At 50.7% G+C, this 17,405-nt stretch overlaps 1 protein-coding gene across 3 annotated transcripts in view; it reads left to right on the forward strand.

Annotated features, from left to right (window-relative positions):
• Positions 1 to 17,405, forward strand: part of GULP1 (GULP PTB domain containing engulfment adaptor 1) — a 151,279-nt gene that overhangs the window by 93,428 nt on the left and 40,446 nt on the right. For all 3 annotated transcript variants that reach the window (XM_059702532.1, XM_059702530.1, XM_059702529.1), the window contains exon 3: positions 14,722 to 14,793. In XM_059702532.1, coding sequence (XP_059558515.1) covers positions 14,766 to 14,793 — 28 coding nt within the window. In that variant the 5' untranslated portion in view covers positions 14,722 to 14,765. The remainder of the gene's footprint in view (positions 1 to 14,721; positions 14,794 to 17,405) is intronic.

Consider the following 17,405-nt stretch of genomic DNA (forward strand, 5'->3'; position numbering starts at 1 on the left):
GCAGACACTCCGACCGGTAGGTTAGCTTGCTGCTGGGGTCCAGCCAATTAGGACTGGGTGAGAGGGCCGAACACACTCTGTGGTCCCTCCCTGGCCAACCGGCCAACCTCCTGCGGTCCCTCCCCAGCCGGCTGACCCCCATCAGGACTGGGAGAGCCATCCCCGATCACCCCGATCACCAGCGGTCCCTCCCCAGCCGGCTGGCCCCCATCGGGACTGGACGATACGTCCCTGATCGGCCCGATCGCTGGCCAGGCTGAGGGACCCCATCCGTGCACGTATTTGTGCACCAGGCCTCTAGTATTGATATATTTAGAAATGTAAATGCTTATTATATAAATATAAGTGCTTCTATTATTACTGCACTATAAAATTATTTCTTCCTAAAAATTATTATTCTAGATGTTTTTGCTATTGTTAACCCCGCTAGGAAACATTTACAAAAATGTTTTTATATCGTTAGATCTGTGCTTTTATAGAAATTGGACCTGTTAGCCAGTGAAATGGCACCAGAGTGCTACCAAGATTGGACCTCAGTTCAGCAGCCTCTGTACTTGAGTTCGGGCTAAGAAAGAATTCAGAGCCAAGACTCAGATACAAGCAAACGTTTATTAAAAAGTCACAGAGTTAAAGACGGTGAGCCAGCTGGGCCGCGTGGGCTCGGGAAGCAAGATGTGGAGGTCAAAGCAGGGCCTTTGGGATGTAGAAGAGAGACAGGCAAAGGCGTGCACCTGGGGGAGGACGGGGGCACCAGGCTGCTCCAGGAGGAGCGCCGAGTCCTCTGTCTTGAGAGCTTTAATCTGGGGCCCCAGCGAAGATCTCGGTAGACCATTCACCAGCTGTCCCGCGTGCCCCTCAGGGTCCCAGGCTCTACTGATGGGTGGGCACCGGGCAGGTGTCATTCGTCATCTGTCTGGTCCTGATGTCGGCCATGGGGTCACCCCGCTTGACCTGCCTGCTCTTCTGGGCCTGGAGCTGAAACACAACTGAGCTCGAGATGTCATCTCTTGGGCTGAATGCTGAGGGAGTGATCCTGCAAGGGCTTCTGTGGGAATCCTGTGAGGCTGTGCTCTGCCCCTGTGCCTCCTCGGAGGGGGTCACGCATGACGCGTGCCAGGCCAGGGAGGAAAGGCCAGGGGAGGAAAGGCCAGGGGAGGAAAGGCCAAGGGAGGGTCCAAGTTGCAGGACCAGCGGGAGGAAAGGTCCTGCCCTGCAATTGTCTTTCTCTGAACCAGGCTGGAAGGAAAACAGCAGCCTAATTACAGCCCTCTGTCATTCTCCGCTGGGCATTCAGGCCGAGGGAGAAAGGAAATGACTCCACTCGTTGGATCAAACAAAAACGCTCGTGGCCCCGGCTTTCCTGACAGGAAGGGTTTATCGAGCCAGACGCGAGGCAGCCGACGACCGGGCCGGGGCAGGCCGCTAAGCCACCGCCACCAGGCTGGATGGGGGAGGCCTGAGCCCCTGACCTGGGGTTGGCGGGACCTTTCATACATGATGTTTGGGGAAAGGAAGATGTAAGCTGTTTTGGAAGAATTGGGGTTGGCGACGGCTAAGGGGGTGGGAAAAGGGGAAGCAGGGGCGGGGTAGGGGCTTAGCCTGTAGGGAAGAAATATTTACTACTGTTTTGTTTTGTTGTGTTTTGCGTGGGTTTTTTGTTGTTGTTAATTCTCACCTGAGGATATATTCCCATTGATTTTTAGGGAGAATGGAAGAGAGAGGGAAAGACAGAGAGAAACATCGATGTGAGAGAGACACATCGATTGGTTGCCTCTTGTATGTGCCCAGACCAGGGCCCAGGCTGGAGAGGAGCCTGCAAGGGTACGTGCCCTTGACTGGAATCGAACCCAGAACCCTTTGGTCCGCAGGCCGACGCTCTGTCCACTGAGCCACACGGCGAGGGCTGTGCTACTTTTCATGGGTTGGCTGCAGGCAGCAGCCCTGAAAGTCCGCCATCAGCAGGATGCGGGGCCTCTGTGCGTCCGAGAGAAGTAGATTCAAAGCTCCGACATGCAGGGCTGGGGGCACTTCATTGTCGGTCCGCTCACGGCTATTAACGGCCGGACTCTCCTCTTCCTCTCACTCTCTGGCTCACTATCATTTCTTACAAATACTTTTTATTGATTTCAGAGAGAATAGGAGAAAGAGAAAGAGAGAGAGAGAAACATCAGTGATGAGAATCATTGATCGGCTGCCCGCTGCATGCCCCCAGGGCCTGTGCCCTGACCGGGAATTGAACCGTGACCTCCTGGTTCATAGGCCGACACGCCACACTGAGCCACGCTCACGCCGGTGGGCTAAATGAGGACAGCTCATACTTTTTCTCTGTCAGAGGCCAGGAATATGAAGAGACAGGTGAGGTCCAGGCTTTCCGGTAGGGAGAGATCTTCCCGATGAGACGCATGCGGGTGCTCCCTGTGGGTGGCCACAGGCCTGGGTGGCCTTGGCTCTCCTCCCTCTCTGCTCTGTGGCCGCAGCTGCCACGGGACCCCGGCTCCCAGCCCGGACGTACTCACTCCTGGTCCATGAGGGTCAAAAATGTCGAGCAGAAACGAGGCAAGAGGACTTGCTGGGGAGAGGGATGGGGAGGTCCCGACGTAGCGTCCGTAGTCCGTGTGTGAAGCTAACCCGTTGTTTTACTTATTGGCCCCGTCAGTGAGATCCTCGTTCAGCAGAAAGATGCCTGTCTTCTGCCGCGTCACTGTGGGAAGAACTTCACGAGCCTTCTGAGGTGTAAACGTGTGGGCGTGAAAGCATGACGTGTGGGCGTGAAAGCATGATGGTGTGGGGTGTACAGGCGTGAAAGCATGATGGTGTGGGGTGTACAGGCGTGAGAGCATGATGGTGTGGGGGTGTACAGGCGTGAGAGCATGACGTGTGGACGTGAAAGCATGATGGTGTGGGGATGAACAGGCGTGAGAGCATGACGTGTGGACGTGAAAGCATGATGGTGTGGGATGTACAGGCGTGAAAGCATGATGGTGTGGGGTGTACAGGCGTGAGAGCATGATGGTGTGGGGGTGTACAGGCGTGAGAGCATGACGTGTGGACGTGAAAGCATGATGGTGTGGGGTGTACAGGCGTGAGAGCATGACGTGTGGACGTGAAAGCATGATGGTGTGGGGATGAACAGGCGTGAGAGCATGATGGTGTGGGGTGTACAGGCGTGAGAGCATGATGGTGTGGGGTGTACAGGCGTGAGAGCATGACGTGTGGACGTGAAAGCCTGATGGTGTGGGGTGTACAGGCGTGAGAGCATGATGGTGTGGGGATGAACAGGCGTGAGACCATGACGTGTGGACGTGAAAGCATGATGGTGTGGGGGTGTACAGGCGTGAGAGCATGATGGTGTGGGGGTGTACAGGCGTGAGAGCATGACGTGTGGACGTGAGAGCATGATGTGTGGACGTGAAAGCATGACGTGTGGACGTGAAAGCATGATGATGTGGGGATGAACAGGCGTGAGAGCATGACGTGTGGACGTGAAAGCATGATGGTGTGGGGGTGTACAGGCGTGAGAGCATGACGTGTGGACGTGAAAGCATGATGGTGTGGGGATGAACAGACGTGAGAGCATGACGTGTGGACGTGAAAGCATGATGGTGTGGGGTGTACAGGCATGAAAGCATGATGGTGTGGGGGTGTACAGGCGTGAGAGCATGACGTGTGGACGTGAAAGCATGATGGTGTGGGGATGAACAGGCGTGAGACCATGACGTGTGGACGTGAAAGCATGATGGTGTGGGGGTGTACAGGCGTGAGAGCATGATGGTGTGGGGGTGTACAGGCGTGAGAGCATGACGTGTGGACGTGAAAGCATGACGTGTGGACGTGAAAGCATGATGGTGTGGGGTGTACAGGCGTGAGAGCATGATGGTGTGGGGGTGTACAGGCGTGAGAGCATGATGTGTGGACGTGAAAGCATGACGTGTGGACGTGAAAGCATGATGTGTGGATGTGAAAGCATGATGGTGTGGGGTGTACAGGCGTGAGAGCATGATGTATGGACGTGAAAGCATGATGGTGTGGGGTGTACAGGCCTGCAAGCATGATGGTGTGGGGTGTACAGGCGTGAGAGCATGATGGTGTGGGGGTGTACAGGTGTGAGAGCATGACGTGTGGACGTGAAAGCATGATGGTGTGGGGTGTACAGGCGTGAGAGCATGATGGTGTGGGGTGTACAGGCGTGAGAGCATGATGGTGTGGGGGTGTACAGGTGTGAGAGCATGACGTGTGGACGTGAAAGCATGATGGTGTGGGGTGTACAGGCGTGAGAGCATGATGTATGGACGTGAAAGCATGATGGTGTGGGGTGTACAGGCCTGTAAGCATGATGGTGTGGGGTGTACAGGCGTGAGAGCATGATGGTGTGGGGGTGTACAGGTGTGAGAGCATGACGTGTGGACGTGAAAGCATGATGGTGTGGGGTGTACAGGTGTGAGAGCATGACGTGTGGACATGAAAGCATCATGGTGTGGGGTGTACAGGCATGAGAGCATGACGTGTGGACGTGAAAGCATGATGATGTGGGGATGTACAGGCGTGAGAACATGACGTGTGGATGTGAAAGCATGATGGTGTGGGGGTGTACAGGTGTGAGAGCATGACGTGTGGACGTGAAAGCATGATGGTGTGGGGTGTACAGGTGTGAGAGCATGATGGTGTGGGGGTGTACAGGCATGAGAGCATGATGTGTGGACGTGAAAGCATGACGTGTGGACGTGAAAGCATGATGTGTGGACGTGAAAGCATGATGGTGTGGGGTGTACAGGCTTGCAAGCATGATGGTGTGGGGGTGTACAGGTGTGAGAGCATGACGTGTGGATGTGAAAGCATGATGGTGTGGGGTGTGGGGTGTACAGGCGTGAAAGCATGATGGTGTGGGGGTGTACAGGTGTGAGAGCATGACGTGTGGACGTGAAAGCATGATGGTGTGGGGTGTACAGGCGTGAGAGCATGAAGTGTGGGCGTGTACAGGCGTGCACCTTTCTCCGCGGCGGTTAAATTGTGGACAAGCTATCACACGGGCAATTTAGAAAGAATTCTAAACAGTAAATGAGAAGGGCACGTCCCCGTTGATTCTAGTGGAGGGATATGCCAGGAAGAGGAACAGTTGTTTGACGTGGTTTCTGAGGCTGCACCCCTGTCGAAGGAAAGCCTTGTTTCCATACACGGAAGGTAGTTGGTGAGGACACTTTCGTCCCGTTTTCTTTCTGTCTGACCTGCCGGGAAAAGTCCCAGCTCCTGATGACTATGCACAGTCCCACCCTGACGGAGGTAAAGTGGCTGGAACACACACACGCACGCACACACACGCACACACAGGCACACACACACAGGCACACGGGCACATGCACACGCACACACAGGCACACACACAGGCACACACACACACAGGCACACACGAATTCATACGATGCTGGTGATTGATTAGTCTCATGTTTAGATTGCAGTCCTCATCAGGGCACTTAAATTCCTAGGAGATCAGCTGCTGTGCTTCCTCCCTTTGCTCTCGTAGCCCTGATCACTGCTCCCTGCCCCCTCCTCTCCGCCCCCTCGCTCACCTCCTCTCCTCTTCTCTCTAATGCTTGCATCCCTTCATTCTCCTCTCTCGGAGCTGATGGCCTGCTTCCTACTTACCTGATAAACTACGTGCAGTTAGCAGAGAAATTCCATATTTTCTTATCACTGAATCTGCTGCCCATTTTTAAAGGTTCCAGCGACTCAGCCTTCCCTTCTGTTCCGCGTGAGCCCCCCCTCCTCTTATCTAAGGACAGCCGCTTCTCTGGTGCAGTTGGCCGTACGTACCTCTTTATGCCTGTTCAGGCGATTTGTTCCTGCATTTATCCTCTCTCTGCTCTGTGTCACCGATTTTCTCCCGTTAAGTAATGTTCCATCTGCGTAGATGCAGGTGCAACAGAACCCAGAAGACTGTCTGTTCCCTCTGTTTGTGTCGCCCTTCAGTCCTGTCTTATTTCTTGTTTCCATTTGTAGAACAATTCCTTGAGTTTCTCTACTTCCCTCTTCGTCCTCACATATTCTTTCAGGACCCAACACCGGGAAGCTGTTCCAGCCCCTTCACCCTGCAGCTGCGATGCAAATGCCACCGATAATCTCCATCATTTTTTTTTTTTTATAATCCTCACCCCCGGATATGTTTTTCATTGATTATAGACAGAGAGGAAAGAAGAGGGAGAGAGAGAGAAAAAAAATCAATGTGAGAGAGAAACATCGATTGGTTGCCTCACACACACACACACCATGACCTGGGACCAAATCCAAAACCTGGGGATGTGCCCCAACCCGGAATTGAACCCTTGACCCTTTAGTGCACAGGATGATGCTCCAACCATTGAGCCACACCAGCCAGGGTTCCGTGTTTTGAAACTGGTACCATTTCTCAGGCTGGCCCTCCGGAGACAAGTCAGTATTCCTTCATCTTCTCTGAAGGAACACAGTCTTCACTGGGTCCCAGAACCGCACACTGCCTTGGTTTTCCTCGGACTTAACCATCTCGGAGCTTGATCTTATTCTGAGTGATGGGTGAGCTTTGGCGTGCCCTGGGCTCCGTGGCCATTCCTCTGCTGACACCCACCTTCTAGCTGACCCATCCCCTAGGAGGTGTTCACTTCACACATCATCTCACTGCTCCTGTTCCGCCTGCCAGGCCGGACCCCTCTCTGCAGCCGGTCACTCATGTCTGTCCTGTCCTGTCTCAGGACCCTCCTGTCTAAGCAGAGCCCGGAGGCCCACCTTTCACACTGACTCCCCTCGTGTCTCCTTCTCAATAGAGGCCACTGGGCTCAGATAGTAAGGAGGCAGTGGTCGTCCCCGAGCTCCCCTTCTCTCACCCTCAGTGCCCACCCATCAGTCTGACTGCTCAGCTCTCCCTCGGAAATAGGTCAAAATGCGGTGGAAAGAGGAACCACGATTTCAAGAACTTTGTGGCGAAAGTTCAAAGAGGTATCTCCACCCTGCTGATATTGAAGAGACGCGGTGAGGATAATGCGAGTGGTAATTCCCAGGAATTGGGAGGAATTGGGATTGCGCTAGAACAGAGCAAAAGTGTCGTGGGGAGAGCTGTTCTGTTCCTCTGAGATAAGAGAGAAGATGCAGAGAATCGGCAGAGAGATTAATGACGGGGTGTTCGTATTTCAGTCTTTAAGTGCCCAATTGACCGGTGGGGTGGACAGAAGAAAGAGTGTTAAAGGCTGACAGCTGTCATCTCAATAAAGGAGGAGGCACGATTTCCTCCTAGGATCTGACTCACAAGGATAGGAGAGATTTCAGCCGGCCGGTGTGGCTCAGTGGTTGAGCGTCGACCTATGAACCAGGAGGTCATGGTTCCATTCCAGGTCGGGGCACAGGCCGGGTTTGCAGGCTCGATCCCCAGTAGGGGGCGTGCAGGAGGCAGCCGATCGATGTTTCTTTCTCATCAATGTTTTTGTCTCTCCCCCTCCCTTCCTCTATCTAGAAGTCAGTAAAACATATGTATTTAAAAAAGAGTAGAAAACATTTGAAACCGCTGCTATGAGGCATCAAAAGACAAGAATAAAAGAGCACTGGCATCTGGGGGGACCTAGACGAGAAGCCCTAGTTGTTTGGAAGGTGTGATGTCCCGTCTCCATCCAGCTTCCCTCGAGGGCAGGGGCGCAGACAGCACCCCGGAAATGCACCCCGGGACCCATGTACCTGGGTGACTGCATAGAGCAGGCTGGCAGGAGGGGGCCAGCCTTCTACCCAGATTCATATATTGACAGCAGGAGGTCATTATCCAACGCAGCTGGTCCGGACCTCAGCCGTGGGGTCGCTGGGCTGGTTTTGCTGGTTTCCTGGGCCTGGAGCTGAAATACAGCTGAGGCCTCGATGTTATTATCTCCAGGGGGGAAGGGCAGGGGTCCAAACCGCATGACCAGTGACCTGCTAGGGGAGGAAGGTCACCCTGGGGGCGAGGCCCCCCACCATGGTCCTTTGCTGGGCACCTGGGCCTTCCACCTGGGGACCTTCTGCACCTGCCCATGCCCTGGCTCTGCTCCCGTCCGCCTACCTGCCTGCCGCGCATTTATATCGCTGCTCACAGCTCTACCGTGACCCTTCCTTAGGAATGTTCTGTTGGGGCCACTGAATGACTTCTTACTATTTTCTCATTTACCAACACTTTCCTCTGTTGGTGGAAGAAGCACCAGAGCTACAGAGAACTTCTGCACGAGTTTATCTGAACCAGCTGGTGGCAGATGCCGGGCACAGACCTCCAGGCTCCCGGGGGGCAGTTTCGAAGCTTCTTTTATGCCAGTGATGGCGAACCTTTTGAGCTCGGCGTGCCAGCATTTGAAAAACCCTAACTTAACTCTGGTGCCGTGTCACATAGAGAAATTTTTTGATCTTTGCAACCACAGTAAAACAAAGACTTATATTTTTGATATTTATTTTATATATTTAAATGCCATTTCACAAAGAAAAATCAACCAAAAAAATGAGTTCGTGTGTCCCCTCTGACACGCGTGTCATAGGTTCGCCATCACTGTTTTATGCCCTTGGAGTTAAGGCGGAAACTGAGCCGGGCGGGCATTGGGTTATGGGTAGTTAGCAAGAGTATGGGCTGCTCACCTAGATGCCCCAAAATAATGGGCAGGGCTCCCTCAAGGCGAAGACACCCCTTGTACTAAAGCAGCTTTGTGCCTGGGGTGAGACTCCCCAGCAGGAGCTGCCAGTTAGGAATGCCTGATCACCCTGTGAGGTACTGTCCATTGAGCCCCTTTTCTATGAAAAGTTTACCCCAGGCAAAGAATACCGCTCTACTCCCACGGAAGTCAGTTTTTCCTTCATGTCTGGTATTGAAACAATCACAGAGATGACTTCATGTCGGTGGAATTTTTGCCTGAAAATATGCACGACTTTAATCAAATTGCTCGCTAACCTACAGGGTTTCAATAGATTTCTTCTATCCAGCAGAACTATTCCTTGTACCAGAGAATGGTCATGGCTAGTGTAGGCTTGTGTATAAATGTGTTCTTTGATGAAAAAGTAAATTGTCTTTATTTGTATAACATAATCCTCTGCACCGTGTGTAAGAAGGTAAGAGTATAGTTTTGTTCATTCCTGAGCCACCTTTGAGCATTTCTTAACCCTGGAAGTATCTTCAGCTTAAGTTTTCATATGACACATTTTCAACAAATTTTGGCAGCTAAGGTGTGTTTGTGTTACCATACAACACATGTTGTCTTAGAAACTTAACGTGTCCATTCACTTTGTAATCCAACAGGTATTTACTGTAAATCAGCTACCCAGCAGGGGTGGGAAGATAAAGTGTTACAAACACAGATTAAGTTGCTTTTCTAGGCCATCCTTTTGGCAATTCATTTGATGGTGAGATGAAAGCATTTGTTAGTGCTGTTAACAACAACAACAACAAAACATTGAAACCTGTAAGGAATTTTTGTGAGTTTATTTGAGCCAAACTGTCCACATATGCCGGGAAGCAGAGCCTCAAGGAATTGAGATAATGCTCCGGAGAATGGCGGGGTTACATCTGTATTTATACACTGCAATCAAAGGAGGGACATAGGTGAGTTACATGAAATTCATTGGCGACAGATTAAGGAGGAGGGATAAAGCAAAGCAGGGGAAACCCCTGGGATTGGATAAAAAGTAAAATGATGGACACACACTTAGGTGGGTGCAGGATCAATTAACATGATGATGAAGGAGTTTGTGGTATCTGTCCTGGCGCCCAGCACACCTGGCTGTGCCCCAGGGGCTCCAGAAACGGGGAAGTCACAAGTGACCCAGACATTTCAAGGGTGTGTTATCATAGATGCAAAAAGACAGACAGGCTCAGTGAAGGTAAAGGTTGACCTTGTCAGTGAAGATACTGGCCCAGGACGTAACTGCCCACCGAAACTGCTTTTAGTTAAAGTTTAATTTCACACCATCCTTTGTGGTGACTTTAGGTCTGAGTTTGCAAGACCGCCATGCGGCCTCCCCTGAGCTGTCAGGCCAGCAGGTGGCCCCTTCCGTCCACAGTGCAGATCCCTTCCCTGAAGGAGCCTGGGAAAGTAACCTGGGGCTCCGTTGCCAGAAACCTGTGCCTCTGAGCCAGTGGAGCACCAGCTAAAGAACAAACCTGGCTGTGGGGACCGGAATGTTCCCTGGACGGGTTCCTGCAGTGAGGGGCGGCGGTTGCCGTGGAGACATGCCCCTCACCCTGGAAGCTGGGCGGAAAGGGCGTCCTTGGTGAGGAGTCAGGGAGGCTAGGAAGAAGGGGCTGGGGAGGTAGGACCACGGGGCGGTGCAGAGAGGCTGCAGAGCAGACATGGTGGCCCTGAGCTCAGCCTGTTCTCAGGAAAGTTCCCCAGGAGGGGCTGAGCCCCCAGCGGAGGGCGGTCAGGGTTCAGGAGTCTGGGGGGGAGCGGTTTAGCTGAGGGGTGGGGAAGGGGAGCAGGTGCTCCGTCCAGATTAGCCGATTAGCCGGTGGCCAGAGCAGCTAATCGTTTCTGCAGCAAGTAATGGGTTTGGGGAGTCTTTGTCTGACAGCGGAGAATAAACAGCGCCCTGACTCTTATCTGAGCCCCATGGGGAAGGGTGGGTCTCTGCCTGCCGGAGCCGCTCCCAGAATGCAGGGCTCCCAGAACGCAGGGCGGGGAGCTTCCTGGATGCTGTTCTTTTGCTGGCTGGGGGGCGGAGTGGGGGGGCTGGTGTGACGCTCCCCATTGTCAGGATGGGGATGGAGGGGAAGAGGTTTCCCAGGAGGAAGGCCTGGCAGCTGGGAGGGGAGGGAGGGCGGGTAGAAATCCACAGACTTAAAGAACCCCTGGTCCCCCTGGTCCCGCTGAAGTGAAAGACAGGACCTGGTGATGGCGGGGTGGGGGAGCAGGGCCCCCGCTCCCTGAGGCCCCGCTCCCTGAGGCCCCGCTCCCTGAGGCCCAGGGCACCGCTGGGGGCGCGTGGCCGTGGCGGGGTGCCCCCCTCCCCAGACAGCAGGGACGGCCCCGCCTTGTAAATATTTGGAAGCTGCTTTTAAAGATTAGATTTCCTGCGGGTTTCCTCCCAGGGAAGCAGGGACACTGCGAGAGGCTCTGGCATCCAGGAAGTCTCTTCCCGGGCGGCTGGCCAGGCGGGAGGAGGAACACTTCTCTCTCCTCTCTCTCCCTGGATGAAAGAAAACGCTCTTGAAGCAAAAGTTTACAAAATGCATAAAACGGCGAGTCTGTGCGCATTGGCAGTGACTGACGGCTAGAACTAAGTGTAAGGGCTTCCTGTACAAAATTCCAGTCTAAAACCCGCCGACACGAACGCAGGAGATTCAAATAAAAGTTTAAAAATCCTTTCAATCCCAACAGACAGGCAGGACATTTGGCACTGAGGTGAGATTTCGAGATTGTGGCTTTGCCTGTAGATCAACTGAATCTTCAAACAATATACGTTTTATGAATTTAGGATGCGATCCACCGAGCCTTCGGAGCCGGAGCTGAGCAGCCGGACTCTTGTTCTCGCCCCGAAGGCACCGAGCGCTTCCCCACGGGTGCTGTCCCCTGGGGGATGGAGCCACAGGTGCCGCTGAGGCCGTGGGTACCAGTGTTCGGTGACATGACCGAAACGACGGGCCTGGGAAGGTGCCGCGCTGCTGTGGACAATCAGAACAGGAGGCAGAGCCCGGCCTGTGCACCGGGAGGTCCGGGTTCGTTCTCAGTCAGGGCACAGGCCCGGGTTGCGGGCTCCATCCCATGTGAGGCGAGCAGGAGGCAGCCGATCCATGATTCTCTCTCATCGTGGGTGTTTCTCTCTCCCTCTCCCTTCCTGTCTGAAACCGATGGAAATATATTTAAAAGAGCGTCTAGCCTTTGTGGAAGTGCATTGGAACACCCACCAGGTCCCTGGGAGAGATCGCTCAGGCGACTGAGAATTCCAACACGCCCCTCCTCTGGGCTTTCGCTCTGGTCTTAAGGACACAGAAGGGCCTGGCAAGCGGGTGGGGGGAGGGGGGGGGCGGAGGGGGAGGCTCAGGCTGGGGGCGGGCAGAGGGCTGCCTCCGCTGCACCCAGGCTCTGCACAGGATATTGTGGTGTCGCAGCACTGCCATGAGTGCTGCCGGGTACGTGTGTGTATGTCTGTCTGTCTGTCTGTCTGTCTGTCTGTAGGTAGTGAGTGAGTGAGTTAATCCTCACCTGAGGATGTTTCCTCCCCATTGATTTTTAGAGAGAGTGGAAGGGAAGGGGAGAGTATGGAGGTGGGGTATGCAGCCTGCACCCAGGCACGTACTTCCGACCAGAATCAAACCCATGACCCTTCCCTCGGAGGCCGATGCTCTAACCACTGAGAGAACTGGCCAGGGCTGGATTTTAAAATGATTTATGGCTCGTATGTGAACGATGATTTCATCAGATTTTAGATTTAAAAAAAAACCAAAAACTTTAACCTTGAAAGAATTCTAAAGAAAGTTGACTTTTAGAGGCACACGAGGATAAAAACGAAACGCAGCGGCGGCTGTGGCGGGTTCAAGTGTGCGCACCAGGCATGTTGGCGTCACCGTAGCCTGTGACTTCGCTTTTCTGGGGGAGAGCGTGGGCAGCAGGTTGCCAAGCAGGAAACGGCCGTCCATTAGCAGTCACTCCGGAGTTTGAACTCGTCTATAAATACCAGTGTTTCCTTTGGCAAATCAGTTTTCCAACCTGGAGGTGCCGGGTTTATTTAAAGAAATGATTGTTGATTCCAACTTAAAAAAAAAAAATGTAAGCCCACAAAAGGTAACATTTATGGAGTAATTAATACTAGTTGGCCTCACGGTGTTTTGTCAAATGCAGTTACTGATTTTTAAGTAAAATTTGGGGATAAAATAATTCATGTAATGACTTCTACCTTTAGTGTTTATAATATATTTTAAATGTTTACTTAGCAATTTAAACTTCCAGTTGGCTTTAAGCTTAGAGTGATAATGTTTCAATAAATTATGAACTATATATTGTTTTATTGATTACATGTAAATATTCGTTTATATTTTTGAACATTACTACACTTACCACGTATCAAATGAATTTATAAATTTTTCTAACAATATTTATAATTTATTATAATGGCTCCTTTAGAAAGATAAAAGCAAAAAATATATATTGGTGTTTAATAAAGAAACTCAAAATGGGCCTTAAGAATCACTCTAACTTTCCCCTTTACATAATGAAATTATCTGTTTTCTTTTTACATTAAGTTTTAGATCTTTCCATACTTTACTTATGTTTTAAAAATATATATATTTTATTGATTTTTTACAGAGAGGAAGGGAGAGGGATAGAAAGCTAGAAACATTGATGAGAGAGAAACATGGATCAGCTGCCTCCTGCACACTCCCCACTGGGGATGTGCCCACAACCAAGGTACATGCCCTTGACTGGAGTCGAACCTGGGACCCTTTAGTCCGCAGGCCAACACTCTATCCACTGAGCCAAACCGGCTAGGGCGATCTTTCCATACTTTAAAGATATTGAGAACTGCTGCCATTCTAATCTTGTTCCTCTGTATGTGATGTGCTTTTTTTTTTATTGCCGCTTTTAATATTTCCTCTTTCTCCCTGGATTTAAGAAATGTGATTTTGATATGTGTGTAGTTTTCTTGTTTCTTGTATTTGGGGTTTGTTAAGCTTCTTGAATCCTTGGGTTTATATTTTTGGAGAATTCTCAGCCTTCTTTTTTTTTTTCCAAATATTTTTCTGCTCCTCTTCTCTCTTTTCCTTCAGGGACTGTTTGACAAGTTGATGTTTTTCCACAATTCAGTGGTCCTCCCTCCCTCCCTCCCTCCCTCCCTCCCTCTTTCTGTCTGTTACACTTTAGGTAGGTGAGTGGCTGTGTCTGTGTCTTCAGTCTCACCACTCTTCTCTTGCCGTATCTTATCGACCATTATTCCCATCTAGTGTATTCTCTATGCCCCACATTGTGGTTTTCATTTCTGGAAGCTGGAGTTGGTTGCTTTTGTATCTCGTCTCTGCCTCTGCTTCCTCTGTGCCCAGCTTCTTGAGCAGGTGGAGTGTCTCCGAATGCCCGTGGCTGCCACCACTATCACCCGTGTCATTCTTCTGGATCAGTTTTCATTGATTTTTCTCCCCATTATTTTTTTTTTCTTCTTTGCATGCCTGATTTTTTTTTATTTGTTTCCAGAAATTGTAGATTTTACCATGTTGGGTATTGAATATTTTTATAGCTCTTAAAATATTTTTGAACAAAATTATGGGATATAAGGAAGTTACTTGGAAAAGTTTAATTTTGGGGGTCTTGTTGTTAAGATTTGTTAAGTGAGTCCAAAGCATCATTTATTTTCGTTTTCATTTTTTTCTACTTCTGAAGTAAGACAGTTGTTAGTCAATCTAATCGATGTCCCATGGGTTGTGACATGTCCCGCCCTCGCTGCTGGCTCTCGTGTGAGCGGCAGGCCCTGTTCCCTGAAGACTCTCGGTGGCCTTTCCCCAGTGTTGGTCTGCTTACTAGATCCCCCTCAAATGTGCAAATAACTATCGTTAGTGATGGATGTGCAATAGAAGAAAACCAAGAAAATTTAGGAACTTTGGAGGAATCCTAGCTGCTGGGCCACCCATACATTTGAGTAGTCATGTTTATTCTTACCCAGTGTCCTTTGGGAGAGTGTTTGCAAGTATTTTAAAAGTTTTAAATGCATTTGCTTAAAGGAGTTTGGTCAGCACTTCTTCACTGATTCTTTATGATCTTGTTATTTCTGTAGGGCATAAAGTGTGCTTGAAGCGAACTGTTCGGCTGACCCCCATCATGAACCGTGCTTTTAGCAGAAAGAAAGGTAAGCGTGCCCATCTGATGGCCCTGGGGTCAGTTCGGTATGAATTCCGATGAAAGTCAAATAGCGATGTTAAGCCGTCAGTTCTTCCTGTTATCAAACCAGGGGGCTCAGGAGTGAAGTGAGTTAGAGCACACGCATTTGCAAACATTGCCAGGTACCCGTTTGGCTGTCACCCGAGTGCAAGAGAGGAGTTGCTTAATGTATGTACCCGGTTCAGAATGCATTTGTGACGGCAAGCTCTCTGGCATTTTTACTCTGTGGTGCGAAACTGCAAAAATTAAAATGATCTGAAATCTCTTCAAACTTCACCTTATGTAGCCAGAAACCACTAACATCTTTGAGTTTGCTTAAGTTTACCTTGATGTAAATTCACTCGTGTGTGTGTGTGTGTGTGTGTGAGCCTGCTTTGCTTTTATTTTTTTCAATCCTCCCCTGGGGATACGTTCAGAGAGAGGAAGGGAGAGAAAGAGAGACACATCAGTGTGAGAGAGAAACATCCATTGGCTGCTTCCGTAAGTGCCTCGACCAGAGATCAGACCCAGAGCCTGGCTATGTACCCTGACTGGGATCGAACCTGCAGCCTTTTCGGTGTAGGGGACGATGCTCCATCAACTGGGCCACCGCCCGCGGCTGCTTCTCTTTATACTGAATAATATGTGAGGATGGATGATAGGTGAATTGACAGCAATGACGCCAAAATAAGTTCATTATTAATTTTAAGATAGGGATTTAAAATAAGTATAAGTGTAATAAAATTATCAGTATTGGAATGAAAGAAACAGTGTCATTTATATTTTAGGGGGGAGGAAAACATGGCCTTTTACCAACTGTGATGCACTCAGAGGGAAGACAGAACACTTGGCTGGTGTCACCGCCTTCAGGGCGGGTAGAGCAATACGTCCAGAAAATGGCTGAGGAATAAAGCCAGCAGGTGGGGACCACAGTCCCAGTGCATCGTCTGACTAGTGACTGTTCTGTTCCATTCCACGCTGTTGGGAACAGGCTTTTTAAGAATATATTTTTATTGACTTCAGAGAGGGAAGGAGAGGGAGAGAGAGAAACATCAAGGATGAGACTCATTGACCGGCTGCCTCCTGCATGCCCCCTACTGGGGATGGAGCCTGCAATCCGGGCCTGTGCCCTGACCGGGAGTCGAACCTTCAGCCTGCAGGCCTACACTCTATCCACTGAGCCACACCAGCCAGAGTGGGGACAGTGTGTTTTCAGAGCTGATTGACACGCGGAACCTGCCGGATGAGAAGGGCTGGGTTGACAGTAGGACTTCCAGCCACGCAGTAGGGAGCCGGGCGGAGGGCCTGGGCCTGGTCATGGGACTCGCCTTTCAGTGTTGGGAAGGCGGTCATGCGGTCATGCGGTCATATGGTCATGAGGCTACGTTAGATAAAGGACAGATAGCGAGAAATGGTGTGGTAGTTGATTCAATGTAGGAAAGCATTTCAACCAAGTTGTGTGGAAACATGATGGGATCGCTCCAGGCCCCGCCTTCTCTGTGAGGAGCCATGTGCTCGTCTGGCTGGGTGGGCAGGACTCGTGCCTTCTGTGGGGGTTGAGGTGCTTCTGGGCCCTGGGGAGCTGGGAAATTATCATCTTACTTATCTTTTCTTGATAAGGGTGAGGCTGGGCGACATTCATTGTGGTCTGTAGCTTGCTTCTGACTTAAAACATACGCCAAAAGTAAAACAATGTTTCTTCCTTAATTCCTTTACCAGTAAAACAATATCTACAAATAATCATGTGGTAATACAGTAATAAGGCCCGATATCTCCATTTGTTACTGTAGTCACGCTGTCTTTTAAAAACAAACACAAAAATCCTCCTGGAACTTCTCTTCTTATTTGCTTGCAATTCCCTTTCCCGTGGTTTTATTTATTTTAAATATATTTTTATTAATTTCAGAGAGGAAGGGAGAGGAGGAAAGAAACATCGATGATGAGAGAGAATCATGGATTGAGTGCCTCCTGCATGCCCCACACCGGGGAGCAAGCCTGCTACCCGGGTATTGCGTATTTTGGAGCTGCACGAGGGAATCCCTATTATACCTGACACGGGAGTTGAAGGGCAGCCCCAGCGAGTATAACATCCACTTCCTCTGTCCGATCAGTAGCCCCAGCACAGTGTGTCCCCTGCTCTGACACAGCCAGGCGGTCCCCTGGGGTGAGGCTCGCCGCGTCACCGCGGTTCAGAGCTGACCAGGCCCCAGCCGCAGCCTTGCCGGGTCACCTGGTGCCTCGGAGCCGGGGAACAGGCTGCTGCCCGAGATCCCCATGGAGTGGCTTTTCCTCGTGGTCCCCAACCACCCGCCTCGGGTCGGGTGTGTCTGCTGTTCCCTGAGTGTTCACTGATTTATCGCCAGACCCTGATGGTGTGGGGCAGCTCCCGGGTCTGAGAGAGACCCAGTGCCTCATTCGGCACAGTTGTTCATCGTTCTGTAAAAACCAGTCCAACTTCGTAATCACTGATTACATTTTAACAAATGTATTTGTTATGTAACTCCTTTCCTTACCTTAGCTTTCTATCTGAATTTTTTAAAATAAAAATTTATTTATTTCACAAAAATGAGTAATTTAGTAACAAAACATATGAATATAGCA

This window comes from Myotis daubentonii, chromosome 7 (genome assembly GCF_963259705.1).
Source record: "Myotis daubentonii chromosome 7, mMyoDau2.1, whole genome shotgun sequence".
NCBI classification, from domain to species: Eukaryota; Metazoa; Chordata; class Mammalia; order Chiroptera; family Vespertilionidae; genus Myotis; species Myotis daubentonii.